The 27,103-nt window shown below is 38.1% G+C and overlaps 3 protein-coding genes across 5 annotated transcripts; 2 read left to right on the forward strand and 1 right to left on the reverse strand.

Annotated features, from left to right (window-relative positions):
• The first annotated feature begins 95 nt into the window (after positions 1 to 95).
• On the forward strand, positions 96 to 8,586 carry snx8a (sorting nexin 8a). Of its 2 annotated transcripts, XM_082531966.1 has the most exons (14): positions 96 to 241; positions 357 to 423; positions 1,132 to 1,259; positions 2,048 to 2,177; positions 2,940 to 3,130; positions 3,240 to 3,360; positions 3,890 to 4,026; positions 4,190 to 4,270; positions 4,375 to 4,535; positions 4,724 to 4,853; positions 4,949 to 5,017; positions 5,426 to 5,575; positions 6,824 to 6,973; positions 7,283 to 8,586. In XM_082531966.1, exons 2-14 carry the CDS (start codon positions 402 to 404, stop codon positions 7,361 to 7,363), a joined length of 1,551 nt encoding a protein of 516 aa, XP_082388092.1. In that variant the 5' UTR covers positions 96 to 241; positions 357 to 401; the 3' UTR covers positions 7,364 to 8,586. The 2 variants fall into 2 exon arrangements, with proteins under 2 accessions (XP_082388092.1, XP_082388093.1); XM_082531967.1 differs by lacking the exons at positions 96 to 241; positions 357 to 423 and having other exon boundaries at positions 1,188 to 1,297.
• nudt1 (nudix (nucleoside diphosphate linked moiety X)-type motif 1) lies at positions 7,907 to 14,888 on the reverse strand. Its single transcript, XM_082531968.1, has 4 exons — positions 14,683 to 14,888; positions 14,416 to 14,572; positions 11,495 to 11,640; positions 7,907 to 8,987 (listed from the first exon to the last, which is right to left on the reverse strand). The coding sequence occupies exons 2-4, from the start codon at positions 14,565 to 14,567 to the stop codon at positions 8,815 to 8,817; spliced, it is 471 nt and encodes a 156-aa protein (XP_082388094.1). The 5' UTR covers positions 14,568 to 14,572; positions 14,683 to 14,888; the 3' UTR covers positions 7,907 to 8,814.
• Positions 14,889 to 16,098: 1,210 nt separating this feature from the next.
• Positions 16,099 to 18,278, forward strand: mrm2 (mitochondrial rRNA methyltransferase 2). Of its 2 annotated transcripts, none has more exons than XM_082531495.1 (2): positions 16,099 to 16,462; positions 17,181 to 18,278. In XM_082531495.1, the coding sequence occupies exons 1-2, from the start codon at positions 16,162 to 16,164 to the stop codon at positions 17,609 to 17,611; spliced, it is 732 nt and encodes a 243-aa protein (XP_082387621.1). In that variant the 5' UTR covers positions 16,099 to 16,161; the 3' UTR covers positions 17,612 to 18,278. The 2 variants fall into 2 exon arrangements, with proteins under 2 accessions (XP_082387621.1, XP_082387622.1); XM_082531496.1 differs by having other exon boundaries at positions 16,099 to 16,450.
• The last annotated feature ends 8,825 nt before the right edge of the window (positions 18,279 to 27,103 follow it).

Below are 27,103 nucleotides of genomic sequence, written 5' to 3' on the forward strand. Positions count from 1 at the left end.
GCACCATTGCTCATGCAGACAAGTTTAAAGAATGAGGAACAGAGAATAAACTAAAATTAAACCTCCCAAGTGAAACCATGAAATAAATATCCCCCTTCGAGACATTTTCCCCCATTGCAAGTCTGATAAACCTCGGTCTCACAGAGTTGGGAGCTTCATAAATCGCTTCTTCACACCCCAGATCCGTTTCTTGGTTCGGATTAATGCAGTTTAAAGGCACAATTGGTGATTAACTGTGGCTGTAAGTAAATTACTGCACTTAATTCATGTGGATTATTCATCTCTGGGCTCGGACTTGCGCCAGCGATCGCTACAACTTTAAGAAATAAATTGCATGTTTTTTTTCTTTTCTTCAGGAAATCACATGGAGGTGCTCCCGTGCTCACATGACAGACTGAACCATGGCAGGAGAGATCAGTGAAGGTAGAGTGCCAAAACTTCTTAAAAGTCCTTTTTATGACAGTATCGCCAAATGATTTCCACATTGGATTTATTTATTTTTCTCGACGTTGCGATGTCGGAAAAGTTTAAAGTGTGAATATTCCTGCGAACTAAAATCGCTATGAGAATTTCTGAGTAGGCAACATTACGATCGGAATCAATCTTCTTTTGAAAAGCCGTCATGTGCGCGTTTTTATCTCACCAGTTGATGCTTTCTTGATACCAGTAAAGCTACAGTCTTGGTGATTTTTCCCGGTAAAGGTTATGTAAGCGGTGAACAGTGCTACTTAGTTTGGGAGCTGTTTTACTTCCATTTGGAAAACTTTCCCTTGTCCACTGAAATACCTAAAAACCCCGTAGTGATCTTATCTGAGCTGTATTAATCTTATCTAGTCCGCACTGCTCTAAAACTGAAGTTGTTAATATAATAATTCCCGATGTTTTTTTCTTTCTTTCTTGTTTGTTTGTTTTTTTGTCTGTTTTTTGGATGCCTTAAAAGATTCAAGGCAACACAGTAGCCTGTAATTTCTATGAGGGGTAATATAAAACCACGAGGTAGGAAATAAATCCTGTAGTTTCATAAAATTAGTTTCTCGTGACCCCTGCACTGGTTACCACTTCATTATAATGATGGCATATTTCTCATATTTGGGCAGTTGTGATGCTATGTAGGTGTTGTTCCTCTTTTAGGCTCAGTTCCTGCCTATTACAGGGAAGTGCATGAGGCCATCCGCTGTAGGACAGATGAGAGAGTGCAGGTTGAGGTTTTTCAGCGGCTGCTCCAAAGGACCGATCTCTCCAAGGTGGTCTTAAACCAGGTGCGGGGTCCACATTTAAAGCTTTCATGCTGCGACAGGTAGAGGCTGCATTGTTATCTAAAACTGTAACTTTTACTTATTAACCGGCACTGGCCCAAAGCAGCCTACTGTAATGGACTATACAGCCCACACTGAACCGAAATAATAGAGGAATATCCCATTGACTCATCCCTATTTTTTGCATATTACCAATGTGACACATGCACTCACAGTTTTATAGTGACATGAGGCTGGCATAGAAAAGGATTACAGACTGGTGAATTGAAGCCTTTAGTCAAAGAGACAATTTAATAAATTAAATGGGCTGCTATGCCACATTTTTGCTCAACTGTTCACTTTAATTTTGATAAGGGATGCTTTGTGAGTTAGTGTTAGCAAATGCAGACAGAGTAGATAAAGACATAATATTTTATCAGGTCGCCACTGTGAGATAGGCTCCAGTGCCCCTGTCACCCTGAGTTGGAGGAGTGGTTGAGACAAATGATAGTGGGATGAATATCTTATCAGCAGGAAGTATTGTTGGCTTGTAGGCATTGAATACATAGCGGTGTAGCCCCGTGGTTTTTGTTTGCATTAATGCTGAGATGTACAACACATCCACAATATGAAATTCCTCTGAAGTTACAATGTCTGCAGGTTTCCCATTTCCCCTTCCCTGACCTCATTGCATATCATTGCCTTTGTGTATACTGCGCACTTTTCGCAAAAGGAATGCAAACCACATTTGAATTTGGTTGTCAGACTGTAAGATTGTGACCCTGAGGCCATATTGTCTTTGTTCTCTTCAGATTGCTGAGCATCTTGACTCCTCCGATGGATTCCTGAGCAAATTATCACTCTATAAAGCACTCGCTTTGATTGCTCTCGCTCAGCAGGGCAAGCAACCGAGTCCCAAACTCTTGGAGAACTGCATACTAGGTAGGGGACAGTGACAGCAGTGTAGTAAATGTTTTACTTAATGAGTAGTTTGGAAAGTCTTCAGTGTGTAAAACGGCAACGCCAGCATTTCCTCTGCTGTCAGGATAAATCATTTGCAAAGATACAAATGTCGCTCTTTTTATTGACCATGTAGATGTAAGGTTTCACTTTTAAATAGAAGTTTTTTTTTTTAAAATGACAGCTCTAAACTGAAAAGTACCAACTGCATAAAATATTCATTTCACTTGCCTCACGTGGCTTCATTTAGTTTTATTTTATTTTGGTAGGGAAGACTTTGCTATATTTAAGTGTTGCATTCTTTCACTAGCCCCACAGAGGGAAGATGACAGGGGGAGAGGTTTTTATGGTTTTCATTGAGGTAGCCATTATGCTGGCTTGAGTTAGATCCATCCCCGACCTTCTGTGATTATTTAAGGCTCTCTCTGTTATTTCAGGTGTGGCCAGTGTGGCAGCTTGCTGCATGCCACTTCCTTGTCAGCTCCAGAATGAGTCTTATGCATTTGTGGGAGTACATTACATTCAATTCACATTCTTCCTGGAATGTCCTAGAAGAAATGAAAAGCAGATCACATGAATGCTACACACAATACTGGGCTAGCAGGAGACAAACAGAGGGAAACACGTAGTCTTGGTTTTAACATCGGCATTCCTCGCAGTTGGGAAATTCACTTCTCTCTAGATTCATTGATTCAATCACGGAAAACAAATATTGGATCTTGGTTGTTGCTGTGTGGTTGTCAGAGTTACCGAAACCTCAGCTCGGGGAGCCGAGGGACCTGAGCACGCTGAGGATGCAGCCGGCTCAGGACGACGTGCTGACATTGTCGCAGACGCTGGACGAGCTTCTGGGGAAAGACACGGTCCAGGTGGAGCTCATTCCTGAGAAGAAAGGCCTGTTCCTCAAACATGTGGAGTACCAGGTCACCAGCCAGGTAAAACCTGATACATTAAATATGTGTGTTACAATGGTCTAGAACACTATGTGAACTACTACACTATTACTCTTTCTCTTAAATTTTCTTGTCTTTTTGTTTTATTCAGCGTTATAAGATATCAGTTTACCGGCGTTATAGCGACTTTGATGTCTTCCACGAGGTTTTGCTTCAGAGATTTGCCTACAGAGTCGTGCCAGCTTTGCCACCTAAAAGGATGTTAAAAGGAGGTAGGTCAGGGTCTTTGTTTCTGCATCGAATCATTTTACAGTTTATTTTTTTTAGCTGAACATGTCTGTTACTTCAGATTTGTTTGGAGATTATTTGGGTGTATACTCTCGACAGAATGGTTGACAAACACGTAGCCAAGCAGTTTGGCGGGTAAAGAATAAATAATAAGAATAAAGAAACTAGTGATGTGTAAAAATCCAGCTGTTTCCTCTTTATGTAGATTCTTATGCACTGATGAATCCTCACAAACACGCTTGGTTAGACACAGACTCCCTTACGTCTTAATCAACTGTAGAATATTTAAAAAAAATGCATCATCATATGCAAATCAACCTTTCCACCATTGGTGCTTTTTGATGAATAACATCGGAAGAGTTCTCCATTTATGGTTTTTGAGTAAATTGACATGGACTTCAAGTTTAAGCTAAAGTTTGCCCCCTTTTATACCCCGAACACCCCTCTCTGTCAGTGCTAACACTCCTGGTCAAACTGCTCATCGTGTTTGCTCTCTGCTGCGTCTGTCCACAGTCCTGACCTCGCTCTCCGAGCGGGAGTTCATTGAGGGGAGGAGACGTGGCCTCGGCAGATTTCTTAACTTGGTGGCTCGACATCCTTTCTTCTCAGAGGATGAGCTGGTCAAGACCTTCCTCACTTTCAGTGGCTCTGTATGTCGTTTCTTTAACTTACTCCCTGTTTCTTTTGTGCTGGCTGTTGCACAGTAAGCATTATGGTCATGATGACTGACAGTGCAATGCATCCTGTTTTAGCTAATCTGTGTCGTCCCCCCCCCCCAAACTCTGACCTCCTCACCCTCCTCTTCCCACACAGGATGTTCAGTCTAGGCTGCGTGACACTTGTAAGAAAACGGGTGACGAGTTCATGATTAACAGAATCGCAACTCAGGCAAAGGTTTGCACATGGCTGATGACTCCAGTTGTACTTTTCTCATAAAGAATCGCCTGCTTTTAAAGATTCAGACGGCACAAATGAGCTTTGCCTCGCTTGCGTTACAGGAATATCTCCCAGTTGACATTCAGGCTCAGTTTTCGACAAGCAGAGAGATGATTAGAAATATCCACAACAGCTTCCAGAGGCTGCGGGACAGAGCTGAGAAAATGGTGGAGCGCTCTAAGGACAATGCATCTGATCTCCTCATGTTTGGCAAAGAGCTCAGGTATTTTATTATTACGGGTATAAACTTAATCTTTCTGTAGTATCCGCAGGTATTGGAGTTTTTGGTAATAAGGTTCAAATCCTCAGTGTTATCTGTGATTCTGTTCCTGGTTGTTAACTTGAAATGAGTTTGGCAGCTAGCACACCACAATATTACTTTCTCCCTCTGTAATATTGTATTTTCTGCAGTACACTGGGCTCAGATGCCTCGCCTCTTCCCTCCTTGGCCTCTTCACAAAGCACCTGGGGGACCCTGCGCCAGTCGCTGAAGAGCCTTTCTGTGGAGTTTGCTGTGCTGTCTGACAAAGCTGCTCAGCAGGTACAGCCCTCAGTCTTTCATCTTCACCACCTGCTCTGCTGTGTTTGTCCAAAACTGGCACTGGGTAATAAATGTTGTTTTGTTAATGTCCTAAGGGCCGGCGAGAAGAAGATGATGTTGTGGAAAAATTGAATCTTTTCCTGGATTTGCTGCAGTCGTACAGGGTGAGTGAGTTTCACTTTTGGTTCTCGCCTTTCACTCCACCTCCAGGGGATCCTCAACCTTTTGTGTGGCAGTTACTTTTGTTCTGCCTGCTGTTTTCTGATAGAAGCACAATAAATATTTGTAAATTTAAATTGAAGTGCATTTAGTAACCAAAGTCAGACTATTATGTAATGGACTGTTTTAACCTCACTCCATTGAAATTGCTGTTTTTATTCGTGGGTGGAATTTTTTTGATTTTGCAAAGCAGCTGGTGGGTTAACAAGAAATCATTTTCCACAGCGTCTATCAAATCTATTAACCAAAAAACAACATGCATAACGTTCTTCCATTACCCCTGGTTGCTATGTGCAGCACAGCGTGTTTCCCTACAATTTGTAGTCAAATAAAGAAGTACTTTGTTTCTCAAGGATCTCTGTGAGCGGCATGAGAAGGGCGTCCTCCATGAGCACCAGAAAGCATTGCACAAGTACAGTGTGATGAAGAGGCAGATGATGAGTGCCACTGTGCAGCACAAAGAGCAGGCATCTGTGGAGCAGCTGGAATCGCGAATTGTTCAGGTGATCATTTCATCTTCTCTTTTTGTGAGCCTTTAGAGTGTGAACTTCTTTATTGCTTTAAAAGTAAAATTCTACAGTGACTGAAGTTCATATAAAAGTAACATGTGCCCTGAAAACACACACACTGACCGTATAATTGTGTGGGTTTGCATATGAATGGAGCTATAGCCTTGTGAGCCATTAAAAAAAAATAAAAAATAAATGTTGGGATGAGAGAAATTTGTCAGCTGCACATTATCCTGTTCCACTACATCCCAATGGTGCTCTATTAGATTGAGATGTATTGACTATGAAGGCCATTCGAGTACAGTGAACACATTGTCATGTTAACTTGCTGAAAATGGCCATCAGAAGATGGGGACAATGTGGTCATAAAGGGACAGGCATACTCCTCAATAGACTGTTTAAACACTTAACTGGTACTAAAGCACCTGAAGTATGCAAAGAAAATATCCCCGTGTTTCTACATCACTATCACCAGCCTGAACGAAACAGGGTGGATCCATGCCTTCATAATGTTTACACCAAATTCTGACCTTACAATCTGAATCTCACAGCAGACATCAAGACTCATCAGTTTCCAGTTGTCCAGTTTTGGTGAATCTGTGTGAATTTATAGACTCGGCTTCTTGTTCTTAGCTGACAGAAATGGTATCTAGTGTGGTCTTTGACTGTTGTAGCCCTTCTGCTTCAAGGTTAGATGTGTTGTGCATTCAGAGACGCTCTTTTGCTACTTTTTATTTATTTTTCTGTTGCTTTCCTATCAGATCGAAGCAGCCTGGCCATTCCACTCTGACCTCTGTCATTAACAAAGCATTTTCAAGCCATTCTCTGTAAACCCTGGAGATGGTTATGCAGACAAAATATACATAAAGTGTCCCATCAATGCATATAATGCTCTCTAAAAACAGAGATTATTAGTTGACTGATATGTGAGATATGTATTATTATGTACAACAGTCATAAATGAATGATGAAAGGTAATTGCAGTGTTGACGTGACAACACAAAATGGAAAATTTTAAATCCTATAGAATCTTTTAAATGTAATTGAATAATTTGTGTGCTTCTTGTTTTGGCAATGAGAGTAGAGCTTCATCATGTTTTATTTTTTTTCCTTATTTAGTACCAACACTTGTACATATGAAAATAGACAATGCTTACTCTATATAAAGTGTTTTATTTCTAATCATTCCCATCCTTTAATAAACGGTAAAGACATCTTACTGTATGTTTATTCTAATAACAGCAAGAAAATGCCATCCAGACCATGGAGCTGCGTAACTACTTCTCCCTATTCTGCCTTCATCAAGAAACACAGCTTATCTTCACTTACCTTCCGATTACCTCGCACATTCTCGGATCTTTTGTTAACTCCCAGGTCCAAGGACACCGAGAGGTGAGACAGTTTTTTGAAAATAACTTTTCTACAGATCCGCCTTTATGGCGACACCACTCCAGGAAGGTCAAATAAGTTTTAAATTGGCTACTGAAACTGATGGATGGTACAGCTGAACAGACCGAACTTTTTCATCTGGGATTAGAAACCAAGCAAAGCAGTAATGGTTATGTACTTCCTTCTGATCGCTGGTTTTCAGTTTCTGTGGTTCAAGTACTTGAATGCTTCTTTTTTTTTTTTAAAGCTGGAAACTATTGAGCAATATATTCTGTGCAGTAAAATACACTATTGTTTTCCCTTTCTTTTTAGATGGGGGAGGTGTGGAGTGAATTGCAGCCAAAGCTTGGGTGTCTCTTCAGCGGTAACAATGGACTGAAACACTCCATCTGAAACCTAAATGTACATGAGATGAAAAAGGAAAAACACAGCCACTGAGGATTACAAACTACAAAATAATGCTAAAGGGGGGGAGCAGAGCTTTTTCATTCAGTTTTGTTTTGTCTGATCATTGGCCATATCACCTGCATGGAACAGCTGGCTCGTAAAACACTTTATGCTCTGCTTCTGCGTAAAGTCCAGTTCACCATTAACTTTTTATAATTATTTGAACATGTCAGGAAAATCCTATGAAGTGTTATTTTACAACGGATACAAGGCTGGTGCATTAATTTCTGCTTTAGTTAAAGCACCTGTATGTGATATTTAAATTTTCCACACTAAGATGAAATAAGTAGTAAAGGACAGAAAGGCTGACTTTATTAAAGGGTGGGACTATTAAAAACCTTAATGTTCTTGCTTAATAACATTGAACCAGTATATTATTTTATTTTATAAATGTTAGTTCGTAGGGATGTGTATTGGCATACTTTTCCTGCTTTTTGTTTTTTTTACAACAAGAGTTTTCGCTGCCTGAAGTATTTGCAAGCGTCCCAGTTTTTATTTTATAAGCTATTTCAAACATCTGACCTTAAACTGTAGGATAATATGAAGGGCAGAGGTGAGATCTATGAAAGGATAATGTCTGGCACTAGTGACATAATGTCAATAATAACACTATAAGCTATTGATTTACTACCAAAGACAAAGCTGCCTAAATACACTCCTTTGCTGTACATAAAAGCAGGACTCCTGCATCACCCCATTTTAACAATCATCACTTTTAATTTTTTTAAGAAGATTTTTGCGCACATCAGCCAACAGATGTATTATTATCCGGACAAAAATGTCTGAATTTTGCTGGATTTTCTTCTCATTCACTGTCTGACTTTGTACTTTTCTAAAATTATGTACATTTTTGGTTTTTTGTACACACATATAACAGAGAATATACTTTACTCAAATATATGTAACAAAGGTGCAATTTGGGGTTCATGTTAAAGAAGCTATGTTCCAAATTGCAAATGAACTGGTTTAAACATGTATTTTATGAAGAAACTCCCATACAGTATGAAACAATTATTTTAGTAATCGCCTTAATTTTGGAAACGTGCTGCACAGAATATGAAACCTAATGAATTCAGAACTGTATATACTGTAAATATTCCACTAAAGAGGTGCTTCCTGAATTGTGTTGAATCAGATACTCTAAAAATAAAATGAGAGTATGGATGTTTTCTTTCAGTGTAGTGCTGCTTTGATTTTCATGGGGAAAAATCCCTGTAAAGAAATAAAAAGGTTTCTAATTGTGTTACAGCTGCGTAACATGTAAACCCTCCACAGGATATCTTCGTTTCCTCCGCATAATGACACAAAACAGCCGTTGGATTATTCCTGGTATTTCTCACAGGTTTTATATTGGTCCTTGATGTAAATGCCACCAGTAACAGCTCGATTATTTCCCTTCAGAGCTCCTCCACTTCTTCCAGCGTGTGGCTGAGAATCACATCGTGACCCTGAAACTTGAAGTATCCAACAAATTTCTTCTTCTGCAGCATCAGAGGGAACCACAGTATATCATCGGCCCACATCTGACTGAAAGGAATTTTGTCACGTTCGAACCACTGGGGCCTCATTTCTAGAAAACAAAAGAAAAAATAATTAGACCTCCGGAGAATGAAATAGCATTTTATCATCTGCCTTCAGATATCATCTGCCTTTTCACTGTCATTTCTTAGTTACTGTCCAGAGAATGGAGAGAATTATTATTAAATCAATTCAAGTTGCTTTAGGACCTCAATCCTAAGTAGACAACAGACATCTGTATTACAGTAGTGCAGATAACACTTGCACTCATTTCCTGCCTTATCTTATCTGTTTTATACAAAACAAAACTTTTATATGATAAGCTGTTAAAATCAAACACTTAATGTTATTTGATGTGCCTTAAAACGCTCATAAGTGTGCTGAAATAATTATTGTCACTAAAATTACTCTTTTTAGAATTTTTCTAGTCAAAGATTAGAGAGAAAAAACTCCACCATATTCATTCATTCTTTCTTAACCTTAAGAAGATGATAGAAATGGTTGGATCTTTATTTTTTTTTTTTAATTTAATGGCTTGACTAGACTATTCTTGACTAAACAAACCTCATACTTAATTAATCCCCCAATTGGTTATTAGTATTTTCCAACTTTAATTTCTGTCTTGTTAAATCAGTGTTAAAACCACATTACACAATTTCCCTTAACTTCACCACATTTCAGTTAAGCTTTTTTCCCTCTACTTATCACTTCACCTCCTGACTGTTTGACTTCTTTTACCCTCCAGACTCTTTGGTTCACTGCTAATGCCTGAACGCTCGAGGAGCTGAGGTTTGCCGAGCGCCTCCAGACTTCACCTTGCTGACCTTGGCTAAATTGCCTGGAAAGACATCCTTGCAAGTTCTTCCTGCTAAGGGCATCAACTCTTCTTTGTTTATTTACAATCTTTACCACTGAGAGCACAATTATAGATTTTTCTTTCCACTTCACAAATATACTACACACGCTCCTACTTCTGTGTATCTCACACAAAACAGTCAAATAGTCAAACAAAATCCAACACAGGATACGACTGGTTTAGACAATTGCAGACCCGTTTCCAGACTTCTACTAATTTCTAAAATAACTCGCAAAACTACTGCTTACCAGCTTTTTCAGCTGGTTGAGGGACATTGTACTTAAAAAAAGTATACCAGTGACCAGACCAAACCAACAAACATATTATTGATCTGGTATTTCTGGCACTGCTCTCAAATTTAATAATAGTTATTTGACAGAGACTTCAAAATTCATAATAACTTTGTCTTTATCTTCTCTTTTCCCATGTGACATCTCTCAAAGCTCCACCCTTGTACCATTTCTGCTTTCATTACATATTTCATGTTTTAGAGATCTCATATTTCTTACTGCTGCTCATCTGATAATATGTAGCTATACTTTCCTATTACACCTATCAACCAGTTTTCACTGTCATTACCGACTGAGTGTCTTTAAGTATCTCAAAACTGAGGCCCATGTGTTCAGGCCTGACAGCTTCTTTAAGGAGATCGGTCATTAGCCCTGCAACATCAAATAATCTGTGAGGAGTTTTGCAGTTATTTTGACCAGCATTTGAATTTTGAACCTCAGCTCTCTAGCCTCATGTACTCATTTCTTTCAAATAAGAAACATCACTAAAATCAAACCTTTATTGTAACCTTCTGCTTTGAACACACACTCCAATCTTCTGTCTGCTGTAAGTTATTGTACCTTACCTTTGATTTGCACTACTCAGGGAGGACCGAGTAGTGCAAATCAAAAACCACAAAGTGCTTGCACATCACGCCTATTCCTATTCTTGCTATCATAAACCTTGCATGGAACGCAAACGCCATGAAACCCCCCCAGTGACGCCTGACTCTAGTTATTAGAAGAATTTGGCTTCAATTGCTTTGCTCAGACTGCTTGTTTCACTTTTAATTTTGCTGGAAAAATATAAAACTAGAAGAGCCTGCAAAACAAAGCCCCCTGAAGATGTCAGGAGGAGGTCAAATGCTTTTCACAGACTTCATAGAACTCTTAACTATGAACATCTGCTCCAGTACTGCGCAATTATTAGCTATATTATAGTTTTCCTTGCTACTTAACATTTCTACTCAACTCCATTTAAAAAGCTTCTTTCGGCTGCTCACTTATTATTAAGGGGTCACCAAAGTGGATGGATTTGCATATTCAACAAATTTGATTTTATAAAACCTTTAAAATATTATTTTCAATAAGAAATGTGACAGATATGAAAAACGAACTGTTGATATAAGTTTGGGTCAAACATCACTTTAACAGTAAGTTACAAAAAATGGTTTATATCACGTTATTAGGACTCAATTATATTTATTATAAATATATTAAAATATAAAATATTTTCGTGCCAAACTGTTAGGCACTGTGCAACAAACAATCTTTGCATCTCCTCTCATAGGACACCATTATCTGAAACGTATAGGCAACAGTGAACTAAAATTCACCACCCCAAGCTCTCTCCTTCCTCTCATTTCAACCACTTTCAAACTATGATACCACTGGATTTCTTCATTTTTCAGTGTGGTGCAGCGGATGTGATACCATCGGATTCTGTCGGTTCTCCATTATATGTGTCGGCTCTGAAAACATGGACATCAAGTAGCTGCGTTTCTCCCACAAATTCAAATTTGATATTTCCGATCTTGTCGAGTGCATCCACCGTGAGACCACTTTCTTCTTCCAGCTCTCTGAAAGGAAAAAAACATCAAATAAATGATTAATTACGTGGGTCTTAAAAATAAGCTCACCGTAGACGTCACACGGGCACTAAAAGCAACTAAAAATGGCAAAGTAATGATATCGGTGGTTCTAGGACACAATCTATTTGTGGCATTTGCTTTACCCTCTACACAAAACATTTTAAGATTATTAAAAAAAATTAGTATGAGAGTGAAAGGTCTGGATAAGAGCTTGTGGGCTGAACATTGAGATCGGGGTCAAAGTGTTGTTGCAAACTGCAGAGGGTAGTAAAATATGCCAAAATAGCATGTTCAGGTTGACTGAATGTCAAATTTGTAGTACTTTTATTCTCTCCCATCTTTATTTAAAAAGTAACTAACCATGAACTTACCATTAATACACTAATATGTGACGTGCTTTCTAATAAAAATGTGTCGTCAGAGAAGAAATTAATATAAGAGCTTTGTCGCTTTCTATGAAGGTGTGGCAGGGCGTGGTCTGCGGTGCCGCTGCAGAGGAGGCGGACGCACCTGAGCGGCATCCGCAATCACGCCTCGCCGGCATAAAGAGTTTGTACTGGGTCCTGTCAGTTCCTGTTTTGGTGTTGTGCTTGGCTGGTGGCTGGAAAGCTGCAGCCGTGTGTGTCATCATTCATTTACAGAATGTTAAATCTTGGTAAAGGTACACTTGATACATATCTTACTCATCACAAGAGCTTCAGAGATAAGAACTGTTAGGGGCAGGGATGACGACTTTTAAAAGACTGAAAAAAAATTCAGATTTTCTGGAACGATGCAGTAGCTCTTTTTGTTTTATTTTCAGGGGATTCATCCCAATCATAAAAAAAAAACCAACAACTGCAAAAATTATGCATTAGCAGCATCCAAGAAAACACTCCACATTAAAAGCTGCTGGTAGATGCCAGCAGCAAGTGAATTTTAACGTTCCTTTCACAGAATATTATACATTACACTCAACATATTAACAGACACTAATTTATATGATTAGGACTATTAATTACAAACTGCAGTTTTCCTCTTTTTCTTTTTCTTTAATCAATCACACTTTTTAAAAGAAGCTCTTTTGTCTAGCAATATTCTCAGTCACAGCACGTTATCTAAGGGTCCTCATTTTAGCTTTTTAGTCCCCAGTACTCAAGCCAAACACAACCTTAAGTTCCCTTCACTAAAAGAAATGTTTTGATTGGTGTTGGCCTATTCACTGACCAGGACTTATTAAATGGAAGGAGTGAAGCTAGGATTGAGAAGTGGGTTAAGATGATTTTCAGTATTGCCCTTACCTGACCATTACATGAAGAACTAAGTGTTTCTAACTCAGTCTTGTTACCCATTGCATCCAAATATCCTAAACACAAAGCTGGTCTCACTACGTGTTTAAGGAAAAACGGCTTGAGAACTCGCCCGATAGCTTTTTGGGGGTTTCCTTCCTTTGCTTTGAAACAAATTTCCTGCAGATGATTGATCACAGATTGTCCAGACTTCACATTAATGTGTTTCCCCCCACACACTTACAGAGTACTCAAAACATATCAAACTCCCTCTTTTTCAGTCGTTTTCTTAACCCTTGCACAACATTGGTACTTTGCTGTTGCATACAAACAGAGTTTCGTCTTAAAATCCCAAACCCAGTGTTATGTTTTGTCATATGTTTTTAATGGTTCATGTTAAAGCTATAAGTGTATTGATACCCTGGCAGATATCAAAGTGGATATTGATGTGATAATATGGACTGCGAAACTGATTAAACTAGATTTAGAACTACTTTAGATAAAACCACAAGGGCTATAAAAATTACACCTGTAAAACCCTAAAAGATGCTTTGTGTTTGCAGAAATTTGTGCCCCCCCCAAAAAAACAAAAAAACAAAAACCCAACTAGAAAAACAAACAAACAAAAAAAAAACATAGTTGCACATCCAAACGTGCTGTGGTGGGGATTCAAGAAAATAGTTTGAGATGATTTAAGCTTTGGGATGAAGCATATTATCCTGATGGACGGAGTCATTAGAACATGAGCACACCGTGGTGCATAAATGGATGGACATGGTCATCAACAATATTCAGGTAGGCTGGTAGCATTTAGATGATTAGCATTTAGATCAGGGGTGTCAAACTCAAATACACAGTGGGCCAAAATTCAAAACTGGAACAAAGTCGCGGGCTAACGTTAATATTTATTGAAATATATTTATTCCTCCAGATATAAGAATGAATCTTTTCTTATGGACTCAAACAAGTTTTGCTGAAAAACTGAATGTGGAACAAGCAAAGCTTAATACTAAACAATATATATATTAGCTGTATAATACCAGTAGGCCAGCTCTAATAGTAATTTGGTATGGCTTCGCGGGCCAAATGTAATTAGGCTGCGGGCCAAATTTGGCCCGCGGGCCAGAGTTTGACACCTATGATTTAGATGATGTTCAGCTGGTACTAAGGTGCCCTAAGTGTGCCAAAAAAATATCCCCACACATTAAACCAATACTGCCCTGATACAAGGCAGAATGGGTCCATGCTTTCCTGTAGTTTACAACAAATTCTGACCCCATGATCTGAGTGTCACAGTCAAAATTGAGACTCAGACCATTTGACATTTTTCCAGTCTTCTATTGTCCAATTTTGGTCCCCATGAGAAACGTAGCTTCCCAATTAGTTTCGTCACACTTAAGACCACTTCATTTCAAAATCATTTAAATCGTGAGTCTATTTTTATTATAATTATTATTTTTTTAATATAAAAAATGTCGAACGCAACTAAACTTGCCTCCTAGCAGCGTCCTCAATGGTTTCTCCAGGCTGAACTTTGCCCCCAAACCCGTTCCACTTTCCAGCACCAAAGCCCCTCTTCTTCATACCCAGTAGCACTCTGCCCGGCTGGACAATGAGCACAAGGGTCAGCAGCTTGGAGCTCAACATCTCGCCTGAGTGTGGAGGTAAAGAAATCTGATGTTAAACTAACGCAATGCATCTCCACTGTGCTGCACAGTAAGCGTAATCAGCTGCACACTCCGCTGTGTGCTAACATGGTTACCTGCTAAGTAAAACTGTGCTAGCGTATTGAAAAAAGGAATTTTTTCTCAGCGGTGGCCGAAAGAAAAAAGACGAAAAACTGCTTATAAAAACAGTATACTTTGAGTTCAACAACTCCCGCGTGCAGCTGCAGATCGGTTGTCACGTGATGTGCTGATACGTAAGAGCGTGGATGAGTACGATTGACGTAAACTCAGCTCACCGGGTCCATCGCTTTCTTGCTAGATCGGTTAACCGTGGTTACCATGAAATGTGTTCGACTAGAAACTGCAGCTGGTTAATGCTGCAGTTACAGCACGTGTTATCTCACGATAACCCAACAACAAATGGAGGTTATCAGTAATTTATTGATTGATTATTTTTATTTTGTTAATATAACAAAAACTGCTTCTAAAAGCTTCGTTATGTCTCTGATGGTTCTCAGTCATCCAGGCCTTAGAAGCATATTTACTTGCTTTCATTTCTTATTATTACTAATAGTCTATAGACTATTAGTAATAATAAGAAAAGCAATAATACTTAAATGCACTTTAGTCATGCCTTACAAAAAAAGATTCCATCTGAAATCTGTAAAATTTAAGGTTCAGTTTACCATTCAAAAATTGAAGAACATTTTCCAATCTAAAATTGCAACAAATCATCTTTGTGGCCCATATTATTATTACAAGTTTATAGAGAAACCCAACCAGATAAACAACTGAATAAATAAAGGAAAATGGATGAATGGCTGAACTATAGAGAATCTGGAGAACTATCTGCATGTAAAGATCATTACTGACAGTCTCCCGGCCCTCAACTGAATCTACATTTAACAGCATACAACATTCCATAATGTGAAATCACTGCAGGGGAAATGAAGAAATGCCACTTCGTCTCCTGTACTTGGAGTACTTGGATGTCATGGTACTTGCCTCAGCTGGTAGCTCCATATGTTTTGATTTGGTAAAGTTTTACATCAGATGCTCTTCCTGACAGAACCCCCAAAGAGAGTGGAATCGAATTGGTGACCTTGGTGAGCCAATGTGTTATTCGCCAATCAAACTCTCCAAAGCGTTTTGGAAAGCATTTGTGCTTTACATATGCTGCAATCTATTCCATTAGGGGAGGCCTCGTCTGTCTTTGACAGTGTCACACCTTCTGCACATATTACAGCACTGTAATAAGAGTCTGGCTTAATATAGCCTGCCTGTTTTCCACACATTAAAAGATTTTGTACACAGTAAAAAAATAAATAAAGAAATGTGACCTAGGATTTCTCAGTATTGTATAAACTTAAAACAAATGGAAAAATAAATTAGGCACATTAGCTTCAATCTGTCCCAGATAGGAACACTTGTTGTGTACATGTTTTGCAGTAAGGGGACGTATATAGGCACGCACCTAACGATTTTGCCCTTAACCAATGAGGAGGGGGGGCTCGTGTATTTCGACGCAAGCGCAGTTCAGCATGCGGTACACGTGACTGCGCACTGTAATAACAATGTGGATGTTTTCCTTGCAGAGGAGATATCTGCACTTCTCGTTGTGTTTGATGAAGAAACTGAAGGGTAAGACGCCAGCGGAGCAGCGCTGGCTCCGACGGCAGCTTAAAGACCCGTATGTCAAAGCTTCCCAGGTCCAAAACTTTCGATGCAGGAGCGCCTTCAAGCTTCTAGAGATAGATGACAAGTTCAGGCTCTTACAACCTGGATACACTGTGGTGGACTGCGGAGCTGCTCCTGGAGCCTGGAGCCAGGTGGCAGTCCAGAGGGTCAATTCAGGTGTGACAGGTGAGAGGACAGGTGAGATCACACAGGTTTGTGGGAGGGGCGCCATGATATGATTGTTACGACGTTTAACCTAGAGTTTGTGCTTTTGCTAAGACTGTATGTCAGGGACGACTTTGAGCCCAACCTTACAATATTTTGTCCGATTTTTCCCTATTGCGTAGCGGTTCTGTAGTTTTCCAAGCGTAAAGTATTGTGGCTCATGCCTAATTTTCCTAATAAGATTATATAGGCATCATAAAATGTCATATTGATTGATTTCGTTTTTAAATATCTGCAGTGTGGTTTGAATATTAGCATTCAGAAACCGAAGCTGCTCTTAATATCCATCATGTCGGCGTTTATTCCTAGTGATGCAGATTGATGGGAAGAGTCTGCACTACATTTACCACACAAACAAAAAGCAGTGCTCTGCAAAAAACAGAAGCAGATGTGATAGACTGTGATGTATTACCAAGCTGAAAGTTATTGAAGCCTATGGCAGATGCATTAATAAAAGCAGAAAATTCACAAAAGAAACGTGTATTGATGATAATATAGAACATGTGCTATTATAATTTGATATAATTATGTGTTATTATAATTATCAAATGAGTTGTCTTGCTTCTCTAGTTGATCGTGCAAGGAAATAGACTGGCTTTTATATCCAGACTTGTCTTTCTTGTAGCTCAGCCTTAAATAACAGAAAAAATAAGCTTGTAAATTAAAGTCACTATCTTTCCTATTACCTTAGATCCAGAGTTGCCTCGTGGTATGGTTGTTGGCATTGATTTGCTGAACATACCGCCTCTGGATGGTGCTCACTTCCTGTCCAATTGCGATGTCACAGACCCTGCCACACATGCCAAGCTGTTGGAGCTTCTTCCCCACGGCAAGGCTCATGTCATCCTGAGCGACATGGCACCCAATGCCAGCGGTTTCAGAGAGATGGACCACGAGAAACTCATCACAATGTGTTTGTCTTTGATAGACTTGGCTGAGAAAATTTTACAGCCCCAGGGTTCTCTTCTTTGTAAATACTGGGACGGGATCCTTGCTCATAAACTGCAGGAAACGCTCTCAAGTGTGTTCAGTAGTGTTCGGACTTTAAAGCCAGATTCCAGCAGAAAAGACTCAGCTGAACGATATTTCCTTGCTAGAATGTACAGAAGGCCAATAAAGTGATGTTTAATTATGGAGTGTGTGCTCCGTTCAGTCTGAGCATGACGAAGGGGCTCTCTTAGTGGCTGTCATCAAAAGATGGCACTGTTGAGGCATCGGTAAGGCTGACTGCTCCAGGCACAGAAGCAAACACATTAAACACTGTGATGCTGGCTTTTAAGCCCTGCAAACTTAACACAGCAGCAGTGAATCAGTAATATGTAAACCTATGCAAGAATCAGTTTGATATTCCTCAAGAGCCCAATGCAGTGCTTCTCTGAAGTTATTGTTTGCCCCAAGTGTTTGTTCTACACACTCAGACTGGTATTTGCTTTGTTACAGAAAGTCATCTACCAGTGGTGCTTATGCTAATAATTTGCACTGCCAGCCATGTAGAAATATGTAATAATTCTCTCACCGAGAGCTCACAGAGAGGGAAAACTAATACATAAGAGTCAAACACAGTATGACTAACTGGAAGTGGGATGCTACTCAAGTGTTATTGGGTTCTGACAGTGAAAACATGTCCATTTCCTGTGAAAATGTGATAAGCACAGTCATTTCAGTTTTTCTTTTTTTCTTTCTTTCATATTTTCACAGATCTCCTTTAAATCACTGAGGTGAACACTTTCATTTGTTTTTATTTTTTAGTACAACTGGTCATGAAATAAAAGCACATTTTGTAGTCGTATAGTGTCACAGTCTTGTCCTGACTTGAAGCGCCATTCACCAGAGCCAGATGCGATATCTTTATCTTCTCTTCCCGTCTTAGTGCATTCGTTTTCATGTACAAGCAACTATCATTTTTGGAGGGCATTTTATGCTTTTAGTCCAGTGACAGAAATAGATTGGGAATGACTTGCCACAAAGGTCTCCAGCTGGACACGTACTTGGGATGTTGCTTTACCCTTTGGCCAAAAGGGCTCTGTCATGTACAAATGAGTGAATAACAATGAAATGCAACCAAGCGCAGAGGTTCAAAGGAGAAGGAGTTATTTCAGGCACCCCTGGTTCTAAAAGGAAAAATCTCCATTCATTTTATAAACAGAGATGCAATTTGCTGAATACTTCTACAGCTCGTATGTCTTTCATGGTTAAATAAATCAGTATAAAAGATTAACATCTGTGTTGGCAAACATTTGGTTCTTAGGTCAAGCCAGACGATAGCTTGATCTCAAGTAAAATAAGTATTTTTCTTTTGAATTCTGATTAATTTGTGGGTGGATTTGTAACAAGTCTACCATAAAAATAAAGTTCTTTAAATTTGCTTTTAAAGGTATAGTAATCCTTAGTACTGCAGTCAAAGCGAATCCAGTTTCTAGAGAGATAAACAGCCTAAAGAGGCTCTCTTATGGTTTTGGGTAGAAATGTTTGGAAGTTAGTAATTTACAACAGTTGAGTAATGAGGTCAAATATGCATAACATTTAGAGGATGTGCATGTTGCTTTTTAGATTTTAAATTTGTGCAAAAATGTTGAGCCACCTCATATTTCCTAATGTTTTGCTAGAAAAATCTCAAATGGGGGCAATGATTTATTTTTTTCCTGATTTTTATTTTTTATTTATTTTTTCCTGGTGTGTCTGGTCAAGTTCTTTTCTACTTTGGCATACCTCAGTCTTTTCTCCCTATTTTCCTTTCTTAAGAAGGAATTCACATCAGTCACCCTTCCACCAAGACCATTTGTGATGAAGATTCAGCGAACAGTAGATGGATCAAATGAAGGACCATGTGCAATCTGCTGTAGTTTGCTTTTTAGGCCTGACACTTCTTTTGTCCTCTACTTGTCCAGTTTCCAATTTTTTTTTAAAAGAACATAACACACACCCTGCCAAGATGTGACATTTTTAGCTAATAGTTTTTTGGGAATCGCCTTGATGGTCAGAAAATAGTATTTTTTTTTTCAAACTGTTTTATCTTTGGCAAGAAATGGGAACCAATTATGTTTTGTTGACAGGTTGTTGGTAACAAATTACCCAAAGATACATTTTCAAATGGATTATTTGCTTACTGTTATGTGTATGCACAACACTGGTTCATCCACTGATTTTGGTTTCTTTGGTGCTTAAATGATTTATAGGTCAGTGCTTTGGCTTAACAAACAAACAAAACAAGACAAAAGAAACCTGGTGAGGTGCAAAGACGGGACTGAGAATGAGTGAAGAAACCAGCCAATGTCCAAAGAAAGAAAACTAAAAGGCCTTAAAGACCTTCAGAAAGAAAGAAGAACTGATGCAGAAACAAAACTACTTCAATGAAAACACACAAAAAAAGAATAGCTTCCCTGGAGGAAAAAAAAGAAAGAGGCGTGGCTCAAGTCTGAATGTAATTTTACTGAATATGAATATTCTGTTAATTTCATTTTTGCCTTTTTTCCCCAAATGTGTTTAATGCTGAATGTATATCTGAATATATCTATGTCACAAACGGTAACTGAAAATATTTTATTCCTTATGAAAATACAATATAATAAATGACTCACAAGCTGTTCTTGTTTTGAAATCAGTTTAGTCCTAAATTGTTTTTTTTTTTCAAAGTCTGATCCTGCCATAAAAAGAAAATTAAAATCCTAATCGAGCTCAAATTTGCATTTATGCAGCAAAGAAAGAGATTGCTCACATGAATAAATGAATATGGCTGCTATCTGGCCTCTCTGTCTCAGGAGTGATGAGTAATACAGTGTGAACTGAAACATTCATGCCTCTTGGTAAAATTAACTGCATAGAAGGGAGACTGACCCCTAAAGATGATTGCTTAGAATGAACAGGAGCAGCCATGCCTGTTGATGAAGCTGATCGTGCAAGATGTGAACAGATGACCAATTTTACTTCTCATTACTTGTTGATTATTCAACCCTTTGCTATTTAGATTTAAATTATTTCAGAATTACTGTGGGATTTATGTAAATTCCATTGGACTCGAGTGTTTCGGCTCAGGATAAATGATGATTCATTCACAGGCTAATTCATTCTTCCCTGGACAGCTGCAGGTATCGTTGTAAATAATAGTAAATGAAGAGAGGAAAACAGAAAGCCACAAATTTTGATATTCAGATCTGTCTGCTGAGATGTGGTAATTACCTTTACAGTCTGCCACGTAACACCAGTTTTAACTTCTTTGGTTTGTTATTGCTGCAAAGGATTATATGAACTTTACTTTTCATAAAAAGTATTCTATCCTTAGCAGGTCTCAAAATCTGGATCATTTAATCTCAGATGAACTCCAAAACATGACATATTATTTAACAAAAACAAAGCCAAAATGCAGAATGTGTGAAAAACTACAACTCTAAGTACATTCCAACGTCCTTTAGCAGCATCTATTGTAGATTTCTGGTGTGATTGGGATTATTATCCTGTTTACTTTAGTATACAGAGGAGTTCATGGTCAGCTCAGTGAGTACAATGTGCCTAGTTCATATGGCTGCAAAACAAGCCTAAATCATCATCCCTTGACCACTGTGCTTGACAGGTGGCACAAAGTATTTTTTTTAAATTTTTTTTGCCTATGCTTTGTGTTTGGTTTTTATCTAAATGTGATGCTGTGCATTAGGTCCATATATCTTCATGTTGGTCTCATCTGTCCAAAGGACATTGTTCAAGTAGTCTTGTGGTTTGTTTAGATGCAACTTTGCAAACCTTTGTCATGTTGCCATGTTCTTTTTAGATAGAAGTGGGTTTCTCCTGGCAAACAAGAAACACTTGCCAAGTCTTTCTAATTGTACTGTCATGGACTCTAAAATTTAGCATGCTATCTGAGGCTTGTAGAGTCTTAGATGTAGCTCAAGGTTTTTTGTAATTTCTTTAAGAATTGCACGTTCTGACCTTGGGGTGAATTTGCTTGGGTGTCCACTCCTGGAAAGATTAGCATCTGTCTGGAATGTTTTGCACCTGTGAATAATCTTTCTCACTGTAGAAGCAATAGGCTTCAAATTGTTTGGAAATGGCCTTATAACCCTTCCCAGATTGACAGGATGCAACAAGCGCTTCTTTCAGATCAGCGCTGATGTATTTCCTCCTTGGTATTGTAATAATACACACCTGAATAGTCCAGACCAGCAAACTGGCAAAACGTCTGATTTACAGACACTTGCTCATGATCAATTAATCAACTTCATTTTATAATTACCACCTGGCTGCTACTAACCCTGTTAATTCCCACGGAAGCAATAAGGGTCTACTAAGTTTTTTTTTTACATACTTCTTCTGTGTTTTGGTTTAGTTTTTATTAAATAATGAATCTGTATAATACATGTTTTATTTTTAATCTCAGGTTGTATTTAAGACCTACTAAAGACCAGATATTTCTTTTATTATGTCTTGATATGTAAACCTTATAATTTATGCTTTTTACCTTGACTGTAAGACAAGAAGTAAAAGTACTACTGACAAGTTGCTGAGATTTTGTTGAAAAGGCAGAAGAATATAATTAACAGCTATTCAGTGTCATCCTAATCAGGAATTAATTTGAAATTTCTTACCTTTCTTACATTATAAATAAAAATGTGTTCACATGAATAATAAATACATTTAAGCCTATGTAATCTGATGTTATTCACTCTGGTGGCAAAAGAATGCAGAGGACCGCCAATTAGAAAAGCCCTCAAATGATTTGAAAAGAGAATTGATCTCTTACCAAACAGATTTTTTTGGAAAAACGGTTTAAAAAAAAAACTCTGAATCTTTCTGGAAAAAAGACCTCCTTTTTGAATTTTTCTCTGTCCCACTAATAAAAACAAACATTGCCTCTAATATTAACACAGTGGAACTCTCAAATTGGCAGGAAATTAAAGAAATGGAAATATCTTTTCTAACCATCGTGCCTTTCATTCCCTTGGCTGACCTGAGTTGCCAAAATGAATTGCTCGTCTGACAACATTCATCATTCCCAGTGCCTGTCCCTGAATGTTAGCAGACTGAGCCAAGCAGGCATTCACTGACGTAAAGTAATGAATACTATTATGATGATAATTTCATACCATCTTCACAGGGGGAAAAAAAGAATCTGAAATCTTAGGGCTGTATGAAGACCGCAACTCTTTTTTTTTTTTTTTACTGGAAACTCTTTTAGTTCATGATGGCAAGCCATTTAATATAATGGAAATTTTCTGGTAAACAAGCGTGTTTCTAAGAATACGTGGGAGGGAAAATATTCTCTTCAGACATCATTTTTATAGTGCCTCATTGCCTCTCAGACAACTGTAAAAAAACAAAACAAAACACAAAAACTTACAGGTATTTTGTGTCTTTTTCCCTGGCATTGTTATACAAAAGGACACATATCAGTGAACAATCTTGATCTTTGCTCATCGGGGGCTGCAGCAGCCCTGCAGAAAAATGTCAGGAACATTATTGCAAACGGGGTGAAGGTTGGATGTGGTACGAGGGTTAAAGACACTGAGGATAAACAAAGCACGGTGTACATTTGTAACCCCATATCTACTGACATTTACGGGGCAGAGCGGAAAAGGGAAACCGAGAGATAAAAACTTTGAACTAACTTTGTGTTAAGATTTTTGCAAGTGTGGATGTTTTCTGGTGATTTGTCACACTGGGTTAGTAAACTAATGTGTGATAAAAGAGTGCAGAGAAGAAGAAGATGGTGATCAAATATTGTTGTCACGGTCCTATTAATAAGCTGTTGTTTGTGTTTTCAATTCTTATCTTTTTTCTTCTTATTTCCTTGTGTATTTGAGGGTGTTTGCCATTTTTATGTTCCCACTGTCTTTGTCTTGCTGGTTTTGTAGGTGAATTTAATGATGGAGTACAGACATATGGTCCAGAAAACTGACCTCCTAAATCCTTCTCCTAATCACTTTTCCTTGACCTCAGTGGAAAATGTCATGAAAAGGTGGGAAACTGAATTTATAAGAGCTTAGGAAATGTGAAGTATGTGGACAATCTGACGGCACTTGCACTAGACTTCTTAACAATGTGATGATGAATGTCTGTCCTTTTGAAACTAGAATGTCCAGAAGATGAACTTACAAAAAATGAAATTGCAAATTGCAGAAAAAGTAAAGTATTGCCTAAAAAAATAAAATATATTCATTTTTGAAATGAAATATTTTGTGCTGGAGACTGATCCAGGGTAACCCCTTTCCACCTTTTTGTTGAAGATTTCTGTCCACAAAATAAAATTCCCTGCTCCCCTTCACCGCCTATCCAAGATGACCCAAAGTTCACTTTATGATAATCCTAGAGACTGAAAATACAGGAATGGACATGACTAATGCCAACTGAACTATAGCAAAATGCAAAACCACTTTGATCAGTTAATGTAGCTCATAATATTGATTTAGAGAGCTTCTATAATGCAAGATCATTTCTTGATAAGAAGCAGATTTCTTCACAGCACTGTATTGTTTGTAGTTAACCTTTAATCTGTTCCAATGAGGGATCCTTCCTTATTATTTAGAGAAATCAAACAATTATGGCTGTCAGAGAGATTTTTCCAGGTCACTTCACTGGGTTAGTAGTGTCCCTCTGCAAATTTAATCATCTGACTGCACCCTTGGTCTCCCTTTCAGTTTACTTCTTGTTTTACTTTGAAGATTAGTCCCTCATTTGGCTTCTTTGTTTTTACTTCCCAACTTTTTTCCACCCTTGTCGTGTCTGATTACCTTTTCTTCATTAGTCTGTGTCTGTTCTGTTGTCAGCTTCCTTGTTAGGATTCTCACTTTCAGCTTTCATGTCTTCATTTGGCTCTTTATATGCTTTGTACCTTTTATGCGTTTAATCCCCCCCCCCCCCTAATAGTTATCAAAGTGCCTTTTCGTACCTACTATTCTGTCTTGGTTGTTTGTCTGTGCTTGATCAACATTATTACTACAATATGCCAATTGTGTTTATGCTTTGAATATTACATAATGTCCACATCTTCCAGTAACATAATGTCTGCACTACTGTTACACTTACTGCTTTTTATAGGCAGCACTCTGTAAACTGATAACTGCAACATTTACTCTAAGAGGTCTGAGCTGATGAAACATTATGTTAAAAAATGGCTGCTCTTAAAAAAATACGCCCTTTGACGTTTAGATTTAAACCCACTGGAGCTCTGGAATAATAATGCTTCATTATTACCGTCAGCTATCTTTTGAAGACTGAACACCACTTATCAGTCTTTGCAAACACTTCAAGCATTTGAAATGGTTAGATCTTAACACCAAGTTCCCCATGAATCAGCTAAAGAGTACACGTGATTTGATTTCCTTCGGTTTTTCTTTGTGAAGCCCTCCTCCGTGTCTAATCGCTTTGTATCATTTAAAACCTTTCAGCTTTGCTAAAATAGGAGGTTAATAATGGTTCTAAAAATAACATATACAATATATATTTAACACATATTAAATTATAAAAAAAAAAATAGGACTTTTAACTCTGGCATGAAAAGTCAAAATAACAAACATCAAAGACCAGACTAGTTCGATCAGGTACATCGCTGGAATATCTGTTGACTAAAGGTCACACAGTTGAAATATGACTCAGAATGTTGCATTAGACTGTAAATCCTCTCTTTCTTCCCTGATCTCCAAATCCCACTGTAGAACATCTCTGGTATACTCAAACCCAAGAAATATCTCACATCTCTTGGCAGTGTTAATATTAATTTAACTGAAAAACAATATCAATCATTGCTCTTTTAAATAGTAATTGTGATTTATTTAATATTGAACAAATGTCTTTTCCTGAATGATCCTAGTCTTAAATCAGTTTTAAATCAGCATTCTGCCCAGATCCTTGAAATGTAGTCAAGCGAATATGATTTTTTCAGGAGTAAATTTATTATGATATTGGGAATGTTGGTGGATTTCCAGACCAATGTTGGAGAAAAATCCAAAACGACTTCATTCTTCTTTGGCAAGTATTTGGTACAATGTGTGCTTTTTGTCATGCTGCATAATCCATTTTCACTTAAAATTAAGCTTATTTCTGTTATAAGATGCAAAAATACCACTGAAACCATGATACTCACACCACCGTGTTTCATTGCTGCGACACAGTAATACCACTGGTATGCAGTGTTTTCCTTTATCCAAACACAGTGCTTTTCATTTTAAAAATAAAACTTTAATTTTGGCTTCATCCACCCACAAACATTGTTTCAGCAGCCTTCTGGCTTGTCCTCGTGATTAGCAAACTGTAGATAGGCAGCAGTGTTCTTTTTGAGGAGTGCTCGATTTCTCCTTGCAGCCATGCCAAGGACACCATTGTTGTTCAGTGTTCTCCTGATGGTGGACTTGTGAGCATGGACAGTGGCCAGTGTTAGATAGGATTTATTAGAAATTACCTTTTTGACTTTCAGGGCTATCACACGTCTTGCTCTTGGAGCAATCTTTGTTGGTTCTGTAGAGGTTGATACTGTTTTTGAATCTCAATCATTTGCACACAGTGTGTCTGACTGTGAATTTGAGTCATGATCAGCACATTGTGGTTTGTTTCCCCTGAAGAACTCATAAATCTTCTTTTGTTCATGATAATAATTCACTTCAAATATGTATTGTGAGGATAAGACTTTCATAGATCCTGGTTCTTTGCATAAAACCAGTGCACACACTCATGACTGATTGTTATTCTACTGACTGAGACCACCGGATTCTTATTTCTCTTGCAGTTTTACTGCATATCCTCAGGAACCACATATTTTTTTTCCTTCTCCCCTCTGTAAAAACAGTTAATGTCTTAAACAAATATATGGCTAAGTGCAATATTTTCTTTGGTTCAGTTGAGTTCTTTTATTTTAATTTCATTGGATGTGTTAAACTCAGGTAGTTTTGGGTAATTATTTATATAGAAATATCAACTTTAGTTTTTTTTTTTTTCAATTGGAAGAAATGTCACAGGAAATATATATGGCCAGATCTGATGTGGGGACATAGTCATAAAATCCTCAGTCTACTACTCTGAGTGTTGTTGGACCGATGATTATTGGACCACAGGCTACACAAATATACTTTATTTTAACTAACATGTTGTTTTTATGTCATAATTTTCCATATTTCCCAATTTGATATTTTAGAAACAAATAATTTTTGCTGCAGAATCCTTATGCTGCATCAACATTGTTTTAGAATATGCAACAAAAGAAAGAAAAGCTGCTGTGAAAATGTAAACAAAATCTGATTGAACATAGAGCACTGAGCATTGAACATATGAAATTCAAATGCTTACACTGAAAAAATGAACCATTTAAAGAACAATAAGTTAATTTTGAATTTGATGGCAAGAACATGTCTTTAAAAAGTTGGGTCAGTGCCATCTTTACCACAGAGTACCATCCTCTTTTCTTTTAACAACACTCCACAAATGCCCGAGAACCGAAAAGATCTGTTTCTGGGCTTTTGGGAGGAGAACGTTGTCTCATTCTCATCTCATATAGGAGTCTAGCAGCTAAAGAGTCCTAGATCTTCTTTGTTGTATTTTTCATTTCATGCTGTATCAAATGCTTCCAGCCTACACGCAGGCCAGTTTAGAACCTGGACTCTTCTACTATGAAGCTACACTGTTGTAATATATGCA

Source organism: Aulonocara stuartgranti, assembly GCF_965226115.1.
Source record: "Aulonocara stuartgranti genome assembly, chromosome: 4".
Lineage (NCBI taxonomy): Eukaryota > Metazoa > Chordata > Actinopteri > Cichliformes > Cichlidae > Aulonocara > Aulonocara stuartgranti.

Excerpts from the sequence above, each read along its gene's own strand:
- nudt1 (XM_082531968.1), bottom strand. The coding sequence starts at position 14,567 with ATGTTGAGCTCCAAGCTGCTGACCCTTGTGCTCATTGTCCAGCCGGGC. Across the intron at positions 11,641-14,415 it reads ATTGAGGACGCTGCTAGGAG|AGAGCTGGAAGAAGAAAGTG; the intron begins GCAAGTTTAGTT and ends TTTTCCTTTCAG. Across the intron at positions 8,988-11,494 it reads AGAACCGACAGAATCCGATG|AAATGAGGCCCCAGTGGTTC; the intron begins GTATCACATCCG and ends TTTGTTTTCTAG.
- mrm2 (XM_082531495.1), top strand. The coding sequence starts at position 16,162 with ATGTGGATGTTTTCCTTGCAGAGGAGATATCTGCACTTCTCGTTGTGT. Across the intron at positions 16,463-17,180 it reads TGTGACAGGTGAGAGGACAG|ATCCAGAGTTGCCTCGTGGT; the intron begins GTGAGATCACAC and ends CTATTACCTTAG.
- snx8a (XM_082531966.1), top strand. The coding sequence starts at position 402 with ATGGCAGGAGAGATCAGTGAAG. Across the intron at positions 4,536-4,723 it reads ATGTTTGGCAAAGAGCTCAG|TACACTGGGCTCAGATGCCT; the intron begins GTATTTTATTAT and ends TATTTTCTGCAG. Across the intron at positions 5,018-5,425 it reads ATTTGCTGCAGTCGTACAGG|GATCTCTGTGAGCGGCATGA; the intron begins GTGAGTGAGTTT and ends TTGTTTCTCAAG.